Source organism: Galeopterus variegatus, unplaced genomic scaffold (genome assembly GCF_000696425.1).
Source record: "Galeopterus variegatus unplaced genomic scaffold, G_variegatus-3.0.2 Scaffold11861, whole genome shotgun sequence".
Lineage (NCBI taxonomy): Eukaryota > Metazoa > Chordata > Mammalia > Dermoptera > Cynocephalidae > Galeopterus > Galeopterus variegatus.
In genome coordinates this window covers 6,304-21,240 of record NW_007737972.1, presented here as the reverse complement: position 1 = coordinate 21,240, position 14,937 = coordinate 6,304, and the positions used below count along the sequence as shown (strand labels likewise).

Sequence of the window (14,937 nt, the reverse complement as noted above, 5' to 3'; positions counted from 1 at the left end):
TTATCAAGGAAAACATCTCCTGCTGTTTGATATAGCATTACAATACACTTTTTTTTTTTTGTATACAAGGCACAGAAAACACTGATTACCCTTCAAGTCATAAATCCCCAACTGGTCATTCATCTGAGAATCCAGAATTCTTTGTCACTTTCTTGCATAAAGTAATTTAGGGTTAGTCAATAGTGCTTCTCAATCATGTCTGCACATTGGAACCACCTGGGTTTGGGGGCATTTTTGTTTGTTTTATCAATTAGTGATATGTGTGTTCCAACTCAGTAGAATTAAACCGGAATGTTCTGGGTGAGCACTGATAAAAACAACAAGGCCATTGAATCAAGGTCCACTCAGCAGCGTGCAAGTGGATCTAGCTAATTAATCACTTTATTTGCCAAAGATGCACACACTGAGTTAGAAGGGCGTGTTATAAAGGATTTGGTTTGCAAGTGCCCAGTGTTGTAGTGAGAAAAGAAGGCATCAATGGATCCGGTTGTGGTCTTGGTGCTCTGTCTCTCCTCTTTGCTTCTGCTTTCACTCTGGAGACAGAGCTCTGGGAGAAGGAAGCTCCCACCTGGCCCTACTGCTCTCCCAGTTATTGGAAATACCCTGCAGTTAAGTGTCAAGAACACCAAAAAATGCTTCAGGAATGTAAGTACACTTTATGATTCTGCACTGTCTTGCCAAGGGTAAGTACATTTACCCATATTTTTAAGCAAAATATATTTTTGGATGCACACTATTATAATATATCATTTTAAAGCAAATTACTCTCTATAAACATTGGTGTTTCTGTTACCAATATGTTATTGTCAGAAATAGCAGAGTGGCATAATGCACTCTGTGAGCAGAGAGGCATTTAGGTCTTTGTATGGTAGAATTAAAATACCAAAGTGGCAAACTTTGCAAGTGCTGCTTTTCTTCTTCTTTGTTTTATGTCCATTTGCTATGATATTTTTTTTCTGAGGGTAAATGGTGGTAAATGGTAAGGGAAGTGTTTTTTCTGAGGGTAAATGGTAAGGGAAGTGTGTGAGAAGAGATTTCATTCAAAAAGTCATCTATTATATTAGTTATGTGTTTTATTCAGTATAGCCATGAAAATTGAACTGCTCTGAAGAACTGACTTATACGTGACGTCAAGGAAATAGCTCTGGGCTCAGAACCAGCTTAAGTGAATGAATTGGTGGTATCAGGATTCTTTTTGGTTTTGCACAAAGCTGCTGTCAGTGGCCCAAAAAATGTTAGAAATTGTTCTTCCAGGAGATGCTGCACATCCTGGTGCTGCCCGTGTGGTGCTCTCTCTTTCTGTGCTACTAATACCAGCAGGTCACAGAATGGGCTGGGAATCAGAATCACCTGGAGTGACTTTAAAAGTATAGATTTCTAGTGTTCATCACAGGGATACTGAGTCAGGATACATATGGGAAGAGGTTTAAATGGGGTTCTGAAGTCATCAACTGTGCACTGGTCTCAACAGAATGTGTGGGGCTGATAAATTGCTCAAGCATCACAGGTTGAACAAGCAGAGGTTCAAATTTGAGTCTTCTGTATAAAACCTGTGTGGCACCTAATATGAATTTGGACTTTTCTGACCTCAGTTTCTCTGCTGGTAAAACAGGACAAGTAAACCTGATGAATGTATTGGTATGAAGATTAATTGTAGTCTGTGTACCAATTGCCTGGTCATTGCATGGCACATCATAGGCCACCCATAAGTGGCAGCTACAACAATCACCTTCCTATTTATGAATGAATTTGAGAAATATTTGAAGCTGTATGTGGCAAATAAAAATAGAAAAATTACAATGATAATATCAGTCTGAATCAGGCACAATATTTGGACCAAATAGCGTCTCGTTTTGCCATTATCTGCTTCTCCTTTTCTAGTTCTCAAAAGTCTATGGCCCTGTGTTCACGGTGCATTTTGGCATGAAGCCCGTCGTGGTGTTGTATGGATATGAAGCAGTGAAGGAAGCCCTGATTGATATGGGAGAGGAGTTTTCTGGAAGAGGCATTTTCCCAGTGGTTGAAAGAACTAATAAAGGACATGGTAAGTGTGCACGTGCCTGTGTCAGTATTGGTAATGGGGTGGGAGGACTTAAAACACAGACTCAAACATCTCCTCAGGCAGAGCTTGGACCAACCACGTAGCTGCCAAGTGTCAATTCACTCTTACTTGCCTGGGATCTCCCTCCTAGTTTCTGCTCCCTGTCTGGTAGGAATCATATTCAGCAATGGAAAGAGATGGAAGGAGACTCGGCGCTTTTCGCTCATGACCCTGCGTAATTTTGGGATGGGGAAGAGAAGCATCGAGGACCGTGTTCAAGAGGAAGCCCGCTGCCTTGTGGAGGAGCTGAGAAAAACCAACGGTGGGTGCCTCATTGCTCTGCAGTGCTGACGTTAACAGACTGCTCTCTCCTGCAGTGACATCCTTGGAAACATCTCAGGAGCAGCTAGATCTTTCATTACAGGCAGTGGTGGTCAGCCCTCACGTGGAGGAGGGCTGCTTTGAAGCAGAGACTGAGGGAGCTTTTGTGTATGTATTTTGTGTGTGCGGGTACAATTGTGCGTAGAGTGTGGTTTAATCCTATTTTCTTCCGAACTTTGTTTCTTTGACTTCAAATCAGAGATCATAAAATAGGTTTGATTTAATTTCTGAAAGAATTAATGAGAACTGTTTTCCCGGTAGCAAGCATGTGGTTTACCTATTCCAGAATATTTCACCAGAAAATACTTGGAGACCAGACATAGTGTGAATAACCCCATCACACCCTTATGTAGCTGGAACAAAGTCACATATTATTTCATTCAATTGGGCTATATTTGTACCACCATCATCATTGACATATCTGGGGGGTTCTTTCAGGGCGGTGTCTGTTTTTCTGTCCACTACTGATGCCATTTAGATGTCCACTAATGATGCCATTTAGGGTTTTAATTGCTTAGGCATGCCTCACCACAATTCTCATCAGTTAATTGCTTAGGCATGTCTCACCACAATTCTCATCAGTTATTATTTCTCTGTAAACACCACACTATTTAAAAGCAGCCAGCATTAATTATTTCTTGTTACACAGTAATTACTGTACTGATTTATTTATTTTGAGCAAATATATGCTAGAACATAATTTCTAATGTATGGAAATGGAAATTTTAAAAAAATATTTATTTAACTAGATTTCTACAATTATCAGTTACTTTTTACTCTGTCTTCCCTAAGGGTAGCTTGGCTCTGTTTTCAATTTTCATATTTCTTTGCCTCATGTTCACTGGAGTTTTAGTTAAAAATTTATTGTAATTATTTTCCTCCCGCTGCCAACTCTACTAAAGTATGAACTGTTGGTCATAATGAATCTGATTATCAGCTTGGTTTTCAAATTCCTTGTTTTTAAGTTTTCCCTTCCAAATGAAGTGAAAGGAAAGACTAAAAGTCAGATCTTACCTGTGAATAACACACACACACACACACACACACACACACACAAACAGACACACAGGCACACAGACACACACTCCCCCAAACATCCCCAATTACCCTCCTACCTAGTGGCTAAAATAAAACATTTCTCAAAACTCAAAGCCTTGATATTTTTAAAGAAACTTGGTATAGAAGCTGCTAACTCAACAGGTTTCCTGCTGTTCCATGCCCTACCGTTTATTCAGAACACTTTTGATTCAAGTCACCTTTACTAAGGCTGTATGGTGTGAATTTGGGAGCTCTTTAAAGTTCTTTGATCACTTGAGTATAAGTAATTCATTTTGTAGACTCACCATAAAAAGCAAAACAAACAAACAAACAAAAAAAAAACCCCACTTTCCTATAACTTAATTTCTTAACATGCAAAATGATAGATTTGGCCTAAATGATGGACAAAAATTTGCTAAAACGTAACATTCCTTTGATGGCTATGCAGAACAATATCAAAAATCCACAAAAGGGTAGCTTTGCCAAATAAATTAAATTTGGAGAATAATTGGAGATGATGGAAATTTACTTCCTGAAGAAAGGAATTCATTTTCTTTTTTAAAATTGAAATGATAAATAAGAAGACACCATTTATCACTTTACATTTTAAATTTTCCTTACCTGGAATTTGTATTTTAAATAGAAATTTCACATTTCTTTTTTTTAGACAAACAAATCCATCTTATACTTACTGTTCATTTATACGAGTTTCTCTTTTAATACAACATGGATGCATTCTGCTTCTCATACTTCTTCTTTCAAATACATAAATTCAGACACAGTCTCTCTCTCTTTGTTTCCTCTCTTGGCTCAACACATGATTCTTTCAGCTATTTAGTGTATGTAAACAGTTTCCAGGTCCTCAAGTATCCTCTCTCTCTTTTTTATCTGAAAGCTTTATGGTCTACAGACATTGTAAACACGTGTGATTCTGCTTTGAAAACTTGAATTGCTAGGTTTTAAAAACTTTTTTTCTTCCAAAATAACAGACACCTTGGGTTAAAAGGGTATAAATAAAGGCAGGAGATGTGAATCGAGCATTTGGAATATCATTATTTAACTAGTGAGATTGTAATGGTCAACTGAGGTTTAAGGTAATGGTGATGTGTTGATTTTATGCATGCTGAATTCTTTTTTGCTCTTCAGGGAATTTATAGGAAAGAAAATTTCTAAATTTCCTTTACTTTTAATATAGTCAAATTGTTTTACATGTACACATTTAAATTGTTTTCAATTTTTTAGCTTCACCGTGTGATCCCACTTTTATCCTGGGCTGTGCTCCCTGCAATGTGATCTGCTCCATTATTTTCCAGAATCGTTTTGATTATAAAGATCAGAATTTTCTTAATTTGATGGACAAATTCAGTGAGAACATCAGGATTCAAGGCTCCCTATGGATCCTGGTGAGGCCAAGACACTTTCTTTCTGAGAAACCACTAGTGCTCTTTTCTATGACTAGTCCAAAATTCTCTGGACACCATGCTGTGGAGTGAATGTTTGCACACCACATTCCTGCCTGAGCCTCATGGAGTACACATCTGGGAAAGATGTCCAAGCCACACTTTGACCCACAGGAAAACAAGTGCACCAATATAGGGCTGTCTTTCAAGGCCATTAGATCCCTGGCCTGCGGTTTTTCCACTAAACACCAAAGACATTTCTATAAAGTAGTTTGTCAACTTTCCCAAGGTTGCCCATATCATTCAATGGACATCCAGGCACTTTTTGAAGGCCTCCATTGCTCACAAGGCTTGCAATTCAGTGAACACATAGAGACCTCTTTGTCATACCATTTGGCAGAAATATTCTGATTTAGGAAGAGAATATCTCCTTCAAGGAGGGAGAATACTAGGGAGTATAGAAGCTGCCAGGAAACACTGAGTAGGGTGGGGTTGTTTTGTGCTTCAGCTGGGATCCCAGCTGACAAGGTAACTGCATTGGGAATGACAAAATAATTGGCTTTATCTGTATGAACCATAAACAAACATCACAATATTCTCTGTGCTGAATTGACATGCCCTTCACCCAGCCTAAATAATAATTGTGTGTACTTAGAGAAGTCACATTACTGCTTTGATGAATACATAGTTTGATTTCAAGATATCTTTTCACATGTACATTTCTGTATTGTTTTCGATTTTTTAGCTTCACCATGTGATCCCACTTTTATCCTGGGCTGTGCTCCCTGCAATGTGATCTGCTCCATTATTTTCCAGAATCGTTTTGATTATAAAGATCAGAATTTTCTTAACTTGATGGACAAATTCAGTGAGAACATCAGGATTCAAGGCTCCCTATGGATCCTGGTGAGGACAAGACACTTTCTTTCTGAGCAACCACTAGTGCTCTTTTCTATGACTAGTCCAAAATTCTCTGGACACCATGCTGTGGAGTGAATGTTTGCACACCACATTCCTGCCTGAGCCTCATGGAGTACACATCTGGGAAAGATGTCCAAGCCACACTTTGACCCACAGGAAAACAAGTGCACCAATATAGGGCTGTCTTTCAAGGCCATTAGATCCCTGGCCTGCAGTTTTTCCACTAAACACCAAAGCCATTTCTATAAAGTAGTTTGTCAACTTTCCCAAGGTTGCCCATATCATTCAATGGACATCCAGGCACTTTTTGAAGGCCTCCATTGCTCACAAGCCTTGCAGTTCAGTGAACACATAGAGACCTCTTTGTCATACCATTTGGCAGAAATATTCTGATTTAGGAAGAGAATATCTCCTTCAAGGAGGGAGAATACTAGGAACCATGGAAGCTGCCAGGAAACACTGAGTAGGGTGGGGTTGTTTTACGCTTCAGCTGGGATCCCAGCTGACAAGGTAAGTGCATTGGGAATGACAAAATAATTGGTTTTATCTGTATGAACCATAAACAAACATCACAATATTCTCTGTGCTGAATTGACATGGCTTTCACCCAGCCTAAATAATAATTGTGGTTCTGAGACAAGTCACATTACTGCTTTGATGAATACATAGTTTGGTTTCAAGATATCTTGGAGCCCCTCCCACTTCTAAAATGCTGATTTTATTTCTGAGGCTGCTTGACAGAAATTAAAACAGCAAGGACTCGCTTTGTGCTCTAAAGCACGTTGGGCAAACTCCCTTATCCTCTATTGTCATCTACAAAATATTAATCATAATCGTTCCCATCATTTTGTATTTTCAGGCTTTAGGGCAGAATTGATGCAAAAAATGAGAAAATTGATATAAAGATGGTTTATACTAAATAATTGATGTATGAGTCTAGAAAATGGTTCTATCTTTGGTCTTATCTCAGAATTTTCTCTCTGCAATTATTCTATGGGCAAAGAGAATTACTCATGTATATACAATGTAAACTTCCCTCAAGATGGACACCACATACATAGCTTTCATATTTATAGCTATAATTTCTAAGTAGGGCTTGGTATATGGTATATATCTTTACATTGCTTTCATATTTATAGCTATAATTTCTAAGTAGGGCTTGGTATATGGTATATATCTTCATTATATGTTTCTCATTTAATAAATTATTGTTCTCTCTTTTAGATCTGCAATACTTTTCCTTCTCTCTTTGATTATTTCCCAGGAATTCATAACAAATTATTTAAAAATATTGCTAGTTTAAAAAGTTATATTACAGAGAAAATAAAAGAACACCAAGAATCTTTGGACATTAACAATCCTCGAGACTTTATTGATTGTTTCCTCATCAAAATGGAGCAGGTAAAATGTTAGTAACAGCTCAGTCCTTTGATTTCTTGCACAATTTGATAGTTTATTGAATAGTTCTGTCTTTACTAGGAATGTTTCAACTGTCGGGCCAGTAATGCTTGACAAGCATTTTAAGTACCTGTAGTATACATAAAACTGCACTAAACATTGCAGAAAAGATATAATTAAATTGTTAAATAATTAGAATATATTGACCCTGTTCTTTAGATAAAAATAATCTACTGGAGGAGTAACAGAATGCACACTTCAGGTGGATGGAAAAAATTACAAAGAAATTAGAAAATACAAAATATTCTGTCGTAATATGAAGACCTACAGTGTTTTTTCCCTCTTCTATATTTTGGAAAAATTTCAGTAAGAATTGGTTTTAATTCCTTTCAAATTTTTTTGGTGAAATTCAACAGTGAAGTCATCTGGTCCTGGGCCTTTCTTTTTCTTTTTCTTTTTCTTTTTCTTTTTCTTTTTCTTTTTCTTTTTCTTTTTCTTTTTTTTTTTTTTTTTTTTTGAGTTTTTGTTTACTAATTCATTACCTGCTATAGGTGTGTTCACATTTTCCATTTTACCTTGAATCGATTTGGGTAATTTTTTGTTCATACGAAGCTTTCCATTTATCTGGATTATCTAATTTGTTGATATACAATTGTTTATAGTATTCTTTTATGAGGATTTTATTATTATTATATTANGAGCCCCTCCCACTTCTAAAATGCTGATTTTATTTCTGAGGCTGCTTGACAGAAATTAAAACAGCAAGGACTCGCTTTATGCTCTAAAGCACGTTGGGCAAACTCCCTTATCCTCTATTGTCTTCTACAAAATATTAATCATAATCGTTCCCATCATTTTATATTTTCAGGCTGTAGGGCAGAATTGATGCAAAAAATGAGAAAATTGATATAAAGATGGTTTTATACTAAATAATTGATGTCTGAGTCTAGAAAATGGTTCTATGTTTGGTCTTATCTCAGAATTTTCTCTCTGCAATTATTCTATAGGCAAAGAGAATTACTCATGTACATACAATGTAAACTTCCCTCTCAAGACGGACACCACATACATTGCTTTCATATTTATAGCTATAATTTCTAAGTAGGGCTTGGTATATGGTATATATCTTCATTATATGTTTCTCATTTAATAAATTATTGTTCTCTCTTTTAGATCTGCAATACTTTTCCTTCTCTCTTTGATTATTTCCCAGGAATTCATAACAAATTATTTAAAAATATTGCTAGTTTAAAAAGTTATATTACAGAGAAAATAAAAGAACACCAAGAATCTTTGGACATTAACAATCCTCGAGACTTTATTGATTGTTTCCTCATCAAAATGGAGCAGGTAAAATGTTAGTAACAGCTCAGTCCTTTGATTTCTTGCACAATTTGATAGTTTATTGAATAGTTCTGTCTTTACTAGGAATGTTTCAACTGTCGGGCCAGTAATGCTTGACAAGCATTTTAAGTACCTGTAGTATACATAAAACTGCACTAAACATTGCAGAAAAGATATAATTAAATTGTTAAATAATTAGAATATATTGACCCTGTTCTTTAGATAAAAATAATCTACTGGAGGAGTAACAGAATGCACACTTCAGGTGGATGGAAAAAATTACAAAGAAATTAGAAAATACAAAATATTCTGTCGTAATATGAAGACCTACAGTGTTTTTTCCCTCTTCTATATTTTGGAAAAATTTCAGTAAGAATTGGTTTTAATTCCTTTCAAATTTTTTTGGTGAAATTCAACAGTGAAGTCATCTGGTCCTGGGCCTTTCTTTTTCTTTTTCTTTTTCTTTTTCTTTTTCTTTTTCTTTTTCTTTTTCTTTTTCTTTTTTTTTTTTTTTTTTTTTTTTTTTTTTTTTTTTTGAGTTTTTGTTTACTAATTCATTACCTGCTATAGGTGTGTTCACATTTTCCATTTTACCTTGAATCGATTTGGGTAATTTTTTGTTCATACGAAGCTTTCCATTTATCTGGATTATCTAATTTGTTGATATACAATTGTTTATAGTATTCTTTTATGAGGATTTTATTATTATTATATTAGAATTTATAGTATCTTTTAGTTCTTAAAATCAGTAGTAATGTCCCTGTTTTCATTTTTGATTTATTTATTGTTGTCTCCTCTTTTTTATTTAGTCAGTTTAGCTGTTTGTCAATGTTGTCAAACTTTTCAAAGGACCAGTGTTTGGTGTCATTCTTTTTTAATGCTTTTCTCATTTTTAAAAAATATCCTCTTTCTTCTGGTGGCCTTGAGTCTAGATTGCTGTTTTTTTTGCTAGTTCCTAGGTTGTAAAGTTAAGCTGTTGATTAGAGGTACAGTCGATATCTGGTATTGTTCCAATCTTATATTTCCTTATTGATGTTCTGTCTAGATAGTCTAGCCATTATTAAAAATTGAGTATCCAAGTCTCCCTCTATTTTTCTATAACTCTCTACTTGTCCCCTAAATACTGTCCATTATTTGCTTTATATATTTGGGGGCTCTCTTGATTGATGCATATACATTTATAATGATATATCTTCTGGATGAATTCACCCCTTTTCCAATATAAAATGACTTTGCTTCTTTTAAAAATTTTTGCTTAACATCTCTCTGTTTGATATTAGTTTAGCCATCCCAGCCCTCTTCAGCTATAATTCACATGCAAAAAAATTTCTATTTTTTCACCTTTAACTTTTTGTATCTTTGCATACTAAGTTAGTTTTGTATAGACAGTACATAGTTGTTTTATTTTTAAAATCTGTTCTCTCAAGATGTGCATTTTAAATGGAAAGTTTAAGCAATTTACAGTTAAATTTATTAGTTATATTGGAAAATTTATTTGAGCTATAATGTTGTTTCTTTCTAAGTGCCTCATAAAATTTTGCTTTTAAATATTGCTTTACTTTTTGTTTGATCAATTTTTTTCTAGTAAACTTTTTGACTCATTCTTGATTTCTTTCTTTGCGTATTTTAATTTTTTCGGTAGTTATCATAAGGATTACTGTTTACATGCTAAATTTATAACAATCTAGTTTGAATTAATAGCAAATTATCTTTAAATTATATACATTAACTCTGCCCCCATCCAACTCCATTCTCCTTTATGTTGTTCTTATCACAAATTGCATCTTTATACATTGTGTCCCAGTAACACAGATATGTAATGATTGTTTTATACATTTTTAATAATCATAGAAAAACTAAAAAGAGGATTCCATCAAAAAACACAATATAAGCTTTTATATTTACCTATATATAGGTATCTTTAATATTTCATAATTAATAAGGACTTTTAGTTCTTACTATGGCTTTTATTTATTTTCTAGTGTCATTTTTTTTCAGCATGAAAGCTGAGTTCCTTTAGTATTTCTTGTAGGGAAGATCTACTAGGGAGGAATTTTCTTACTTTTAGTTTTATATTGGAATGTCTTAATTTCTTCTTTATTATGTAAGGATAGGTTTGCCAGATACAGAATTCTTGGTTGACAGTTTTTTCTGTTAGCACTTTAAATATTTCATTCCAATGATTTTTTTATTTCATAGTTTTTGAAGAAAAATCAATTCTTACTCTTATTGAGGATCCTTTGTATGTTATGAGTCACTTTCTTGCTGCTTTCAACATTTTCTTTTTGTCCTTGATTTTGGACATTTTAATCAAACCAGGCCCTGTTATGAATCTCTTTGGTTTTACCATTTTGGGAATTTATTGAGCTCCCTAGTTGTGTAGATTCATGTCTTTCATCATATTTTAAAAGTTTTCAGCCTTTATTTCTTCAGATATTTTTCTGCCCCTTTTCTCTCTACTCTTTCAGGAGCTCCCATAGTGTGTATATTGGTAGATGAGATGGAATTTCATAGGCTCCTAGGCTCTGCTCATTTTTCTTTGTTCAGTTTTTGTTCTACCACTCCATCTGGGTAATTTCTGTTGTCCTGCCTTTATGTTTGCTATTTATTTCTTCTGCCTACCCAAGCCCGCTGTTAAATCACTTTGGTGAATTGTTTTTTAAACTATTGTCTTTTTGCTCCAAAAATTTCTAATTTTTTAACTAATTATTTCTTTTTATCATTGATATTCCCAACTTTTTCATACATTGTTCTTCTGATTTCCTTTAGTTCTTGTATATGGTTTCTTCCAACTGTCTTAAAATATTTACATTTGCCGTAGGGGTTTTACTTAGTAAGTCTAATGCTGAGCTTCCCCCGGAATGGTTTCTGTCAAATTCTTTTTTTTTTTTTTTAGCTGTTAATGAAACATATTACTTGTTTATTTATGTGCTGTGTAATTTTTTATTGAGAACTGGATTTAATATATTATAATGTATTGACTCAGGAAATAATATTTTCTTTCTTCTCTAGCAATTGCCATTGTTACTTGATGTAGTCTGCAGTCATCCTTTTATTTAGTGACTTTCCAAATTAATTTGGCAAAGACTTGATCACTTGAATCTCTTTCCTTTTATGTCTCCAATCATTCAGTGACCTGAAAGATATCCTTAAGTTTTTAGAAAAAAAAGAAAGAAAAACAGTCATATTGCCTTTTAAAAAAAAAAAAATTGTCTCTTGAAATCCTCTCATCCATTGTCACTGTGGAAGTTGCTTTAGCCCACGGGGATTGACACATTGGCCAGCCTTTGTGCTAGCCCATCACCAATCCTTGACCCTCCATAATCTGTCTGATGAAACTATTTTGTGAATATGGGGTCTGGTCAAGCATCCAGGAGAGTGCTTGATGAAAAAAGTGTCTTGTAATTTTAAGTAAATTTGGCATCTCACAGAGAGGCTAACTTTCCTCACATACAACCTCCATGTCATGCAGTTTGGAGGACAGTGTACTGTGCTGCTGTGTTGCTGTGCAACTTGCTCATCCCAAGCTGGGCAACAGGAAACTTTGTTTTCAAAAAATCAGAGTTGTGCCTGCAGACATTTCAGAGATCTTTGAAGCAAGCTATAACCTTGAGGTCAAGGTTTGCAGAGAGGTGCCAGTGGAACCTCAATATTTGCTCTCTTGTGCCAACTTGAGATCATGCCCCCCAAATTCTGGCACAGTGCTCCTGCTCCAAGACAGCCTTGGCAAAAGTGGGCCCAGGTGTAGATTATGTGTTGTACCTTGGTGTCTTAAAGTTCAGTAGCATTTACATGATGCTGACTCTGGAGACATGCAGAATGCACCAGCTGTAGGGCCACAGTAGCCTCCATCTAGATTTCAGAAGATATCATGGACAACTCATGCACCCTGGTAGAGACATGTAGCAGGGGTCGAGCCACAGCAGAGACCCCCCGTGATAGTAATGCTTAGTGGAGCCATGTGAACGGAGCCACTCCTAAGACTCTAGGAGTGTAGGGACACCAAGATGCAACTCTAGCCTTGGAAATGTGCAGGTATGATACTACAGCCTGTGCGAGCTGCTGGCACTGAGCCTAGCAAAGTAATAGGGTTGGGACTGCCTGAATCCTTGGGGGCCCTACCCCTGCCTGACTGTGCCCAGGATGTGAGATGTGGTGTTAATGGAGATTACTCTCTAGCTTTAAAACCTAGTGCTGTTTTCTTTCTTTCTTTCTTTCTTTCTTTCTTTCTTTCTTTCTTCCTTCCTTCCTTCCTCCTTCCCTCCCTCCCTCCCTCCCTCCCTCCTTCCTTCCTTCCTTCCTTCTTTCTTTTTTTCTTTCTTTCTTTTTTCTTTTTACTGCTATATTAAGTATAATTAATGAACAATAATATATCATACACATTTAAGGTATAAAATTTTCTTTCTTTCTTTCTTTCTTTCTTTCTTTCTTTCTTTCTTTCTTTCTTTCTTTCTTTCACAATATTCATGGGATACAAAGCTATTTGTCAGCCCTCCTGCCCATGATGTGAGGGCCAGATTCATACTGGACACATACCCATTACCAGAAATTACTATTGTAACCATTGTCCCCACCCAATTATCCCCCAACCTCCCTCCCCTTCCACCTCCCCACCACTCCAATTTGTATCCCTAGGAGTATTACCTCCCTGTGTTAGACCACAGCACTACTGTGGTCTTTCTTTCCTTCCTTCCTTCCCCTCTTAGCTCCCACATATGAGCAAGGGCATGCAGAATGTATCCCTTGGTGCTTTGCTTGTTTCGCTCAACATAAGTTTCTCCAGATTCCTAGTGCTATTTTCCCTATTGAGTTTTGGGCTTCCTTGGAAGCAGCTGACCCTTTCTTGTTGGCTGTTTCTCCCTTTTAGAATGGAAATGTTTATCCCATGTTTGTCCCTCCATTATATTTTGGAAGCACATAACTTATTAACTCTGCTGATTTAAAGTTGGAGAGGAATTTGCCTCAAGATGAATTGTGCCTTGAGTCTCATACACATCTGATATAGAGAAGTCTGGACTTAGGACTATGACTTTTTGGACTGTTGGGATAGAATAAGTATATTTTTCATTGTGAGGAGGGCATACATTTAGGGGGCCAGGCATGAAATGTTATAATTTAAATGTGTCCCCCATAGTTCATGTTTGAAAACTTAATCCCCAAAGGAACAGCATTGGGAAGTGGAGCCTAAGAAGTAAGTGGTGATTAGTTCATGAGAGCTTTGTCCTCATAAGTGAGTGAATGTCATTTTTGAGGGAGTGGGTTTGTTGTTAAAGTGAGTGCAGCCCCATGTTGACCTCTTTTGCTCTCACCTTCTCTTGCCCTTCCACCTTCTGCCGTGGATGACACAGCACAAAGGCATTCGCCAGAGGCTTAGCGCCAAGCTCTTGGATTTCCCAGCCGTGAGTACAATGAGAAATACATTTATTTTATTAAAATAAGTTATCCAGTCTGTGATACTCTGTTATAGCGACACAAACAGACTAAGACAGGGCACCAATAGGCTTCTGCTTATGTTTTTTTGGAAAGAAATATGCTGCATGGCACACCTGGCTGGGAAGAGTCACATAAATGGAATCTTTTGGCAGGCAAAGGATAAGGGGTAGGAAATAAAGTTTGGGTCAATTGATCTACAGTCTCTGCCATACTATAGAGTGCTTTTTCCTGATACTGCACTCTCCAGTTTCTGTGTTTGCTAACTTTATAACAAAGTGTGTTATTTTGAATTCACTGTAATTAAATACATTAATACATAATTTGTCAGATAATGTATCAAATCATTTCTAGGAAAAGCACATTCAGCCGTCAGAGTTTACTACTGAAAACTTGATAAGCACTGTAAGTGATTTATTTGTTGCTGGCACAGAAACCACAAGCACCACTCTGAGATATGGACTCCTGCTCCTGCTGAAGCACCCAGAGGTCAGAGGTACGTTGACAGGTGATGAGCAGAGTGAACTTCAGCAAAGATTTTGGGAAAACACTGTTAGTTTCCTCCATCCTTTCATTTAGAGAAGCTTCATAAATAGAACACCCGTGCCAGCAGCTGCTGTCTTCACAGAGAACAGATCAAAGGGTGACAATTAACTCATCAGACAGGATGAAGTTGTTACCTAATTGTCAGAAGAGGAAGATACATCAAGGAAGGAAAGCTAATCTGTCTCCCTACATTCCCATACGGTTCCATATTTGGAAGCAGCAAGTGTTAGAGAAGGTAGAGAATGAGGCTCTTCCTGTCCAAGTTCCATCTATGACTCCTTTTATCATGTAACTGATTTTTTCCTACAGGAAAAGGGAGGCTCATTCTCTAGACAAACTGAGCCTAAGAAGCCCTATACTCAGGGACACTGGGTAGTGAGAGAGAAACAGTGAGGTGTGAGGCTGGAAAGGAAGGTTTGGTAAGAGTCCTGTGCTTGA

At 36.4% G+C, this 14,937-nt stretch overlaps 1 protein-coding gene across 1 annotated transcript; it reads left to right on the top strand.

Moving 5' to 3' along the window:
- Positions 1-477: 477 nt before the first annotated feature.
- LOC103610831 (cytochrome P450 2C9-like) lies at positions 478-14,449 on the top strand (the record flags this gene model as incomplete). The annotated part of the gene is made up of 6 exons (XM_008594916.1): positions 478-645; positions 1,882-2,044; positions 2,214-2,363; positions 4,703-4,863; positions 7,006-7,182; positions 14,308-14,449. Coding segments are annotated over exons 1-6 (961 nt in total), but the record flags the coding sequence as incomplete, so codon positions are not given.
- Positions 14,450-14,937: the final 488 nt, after the last annotated feature.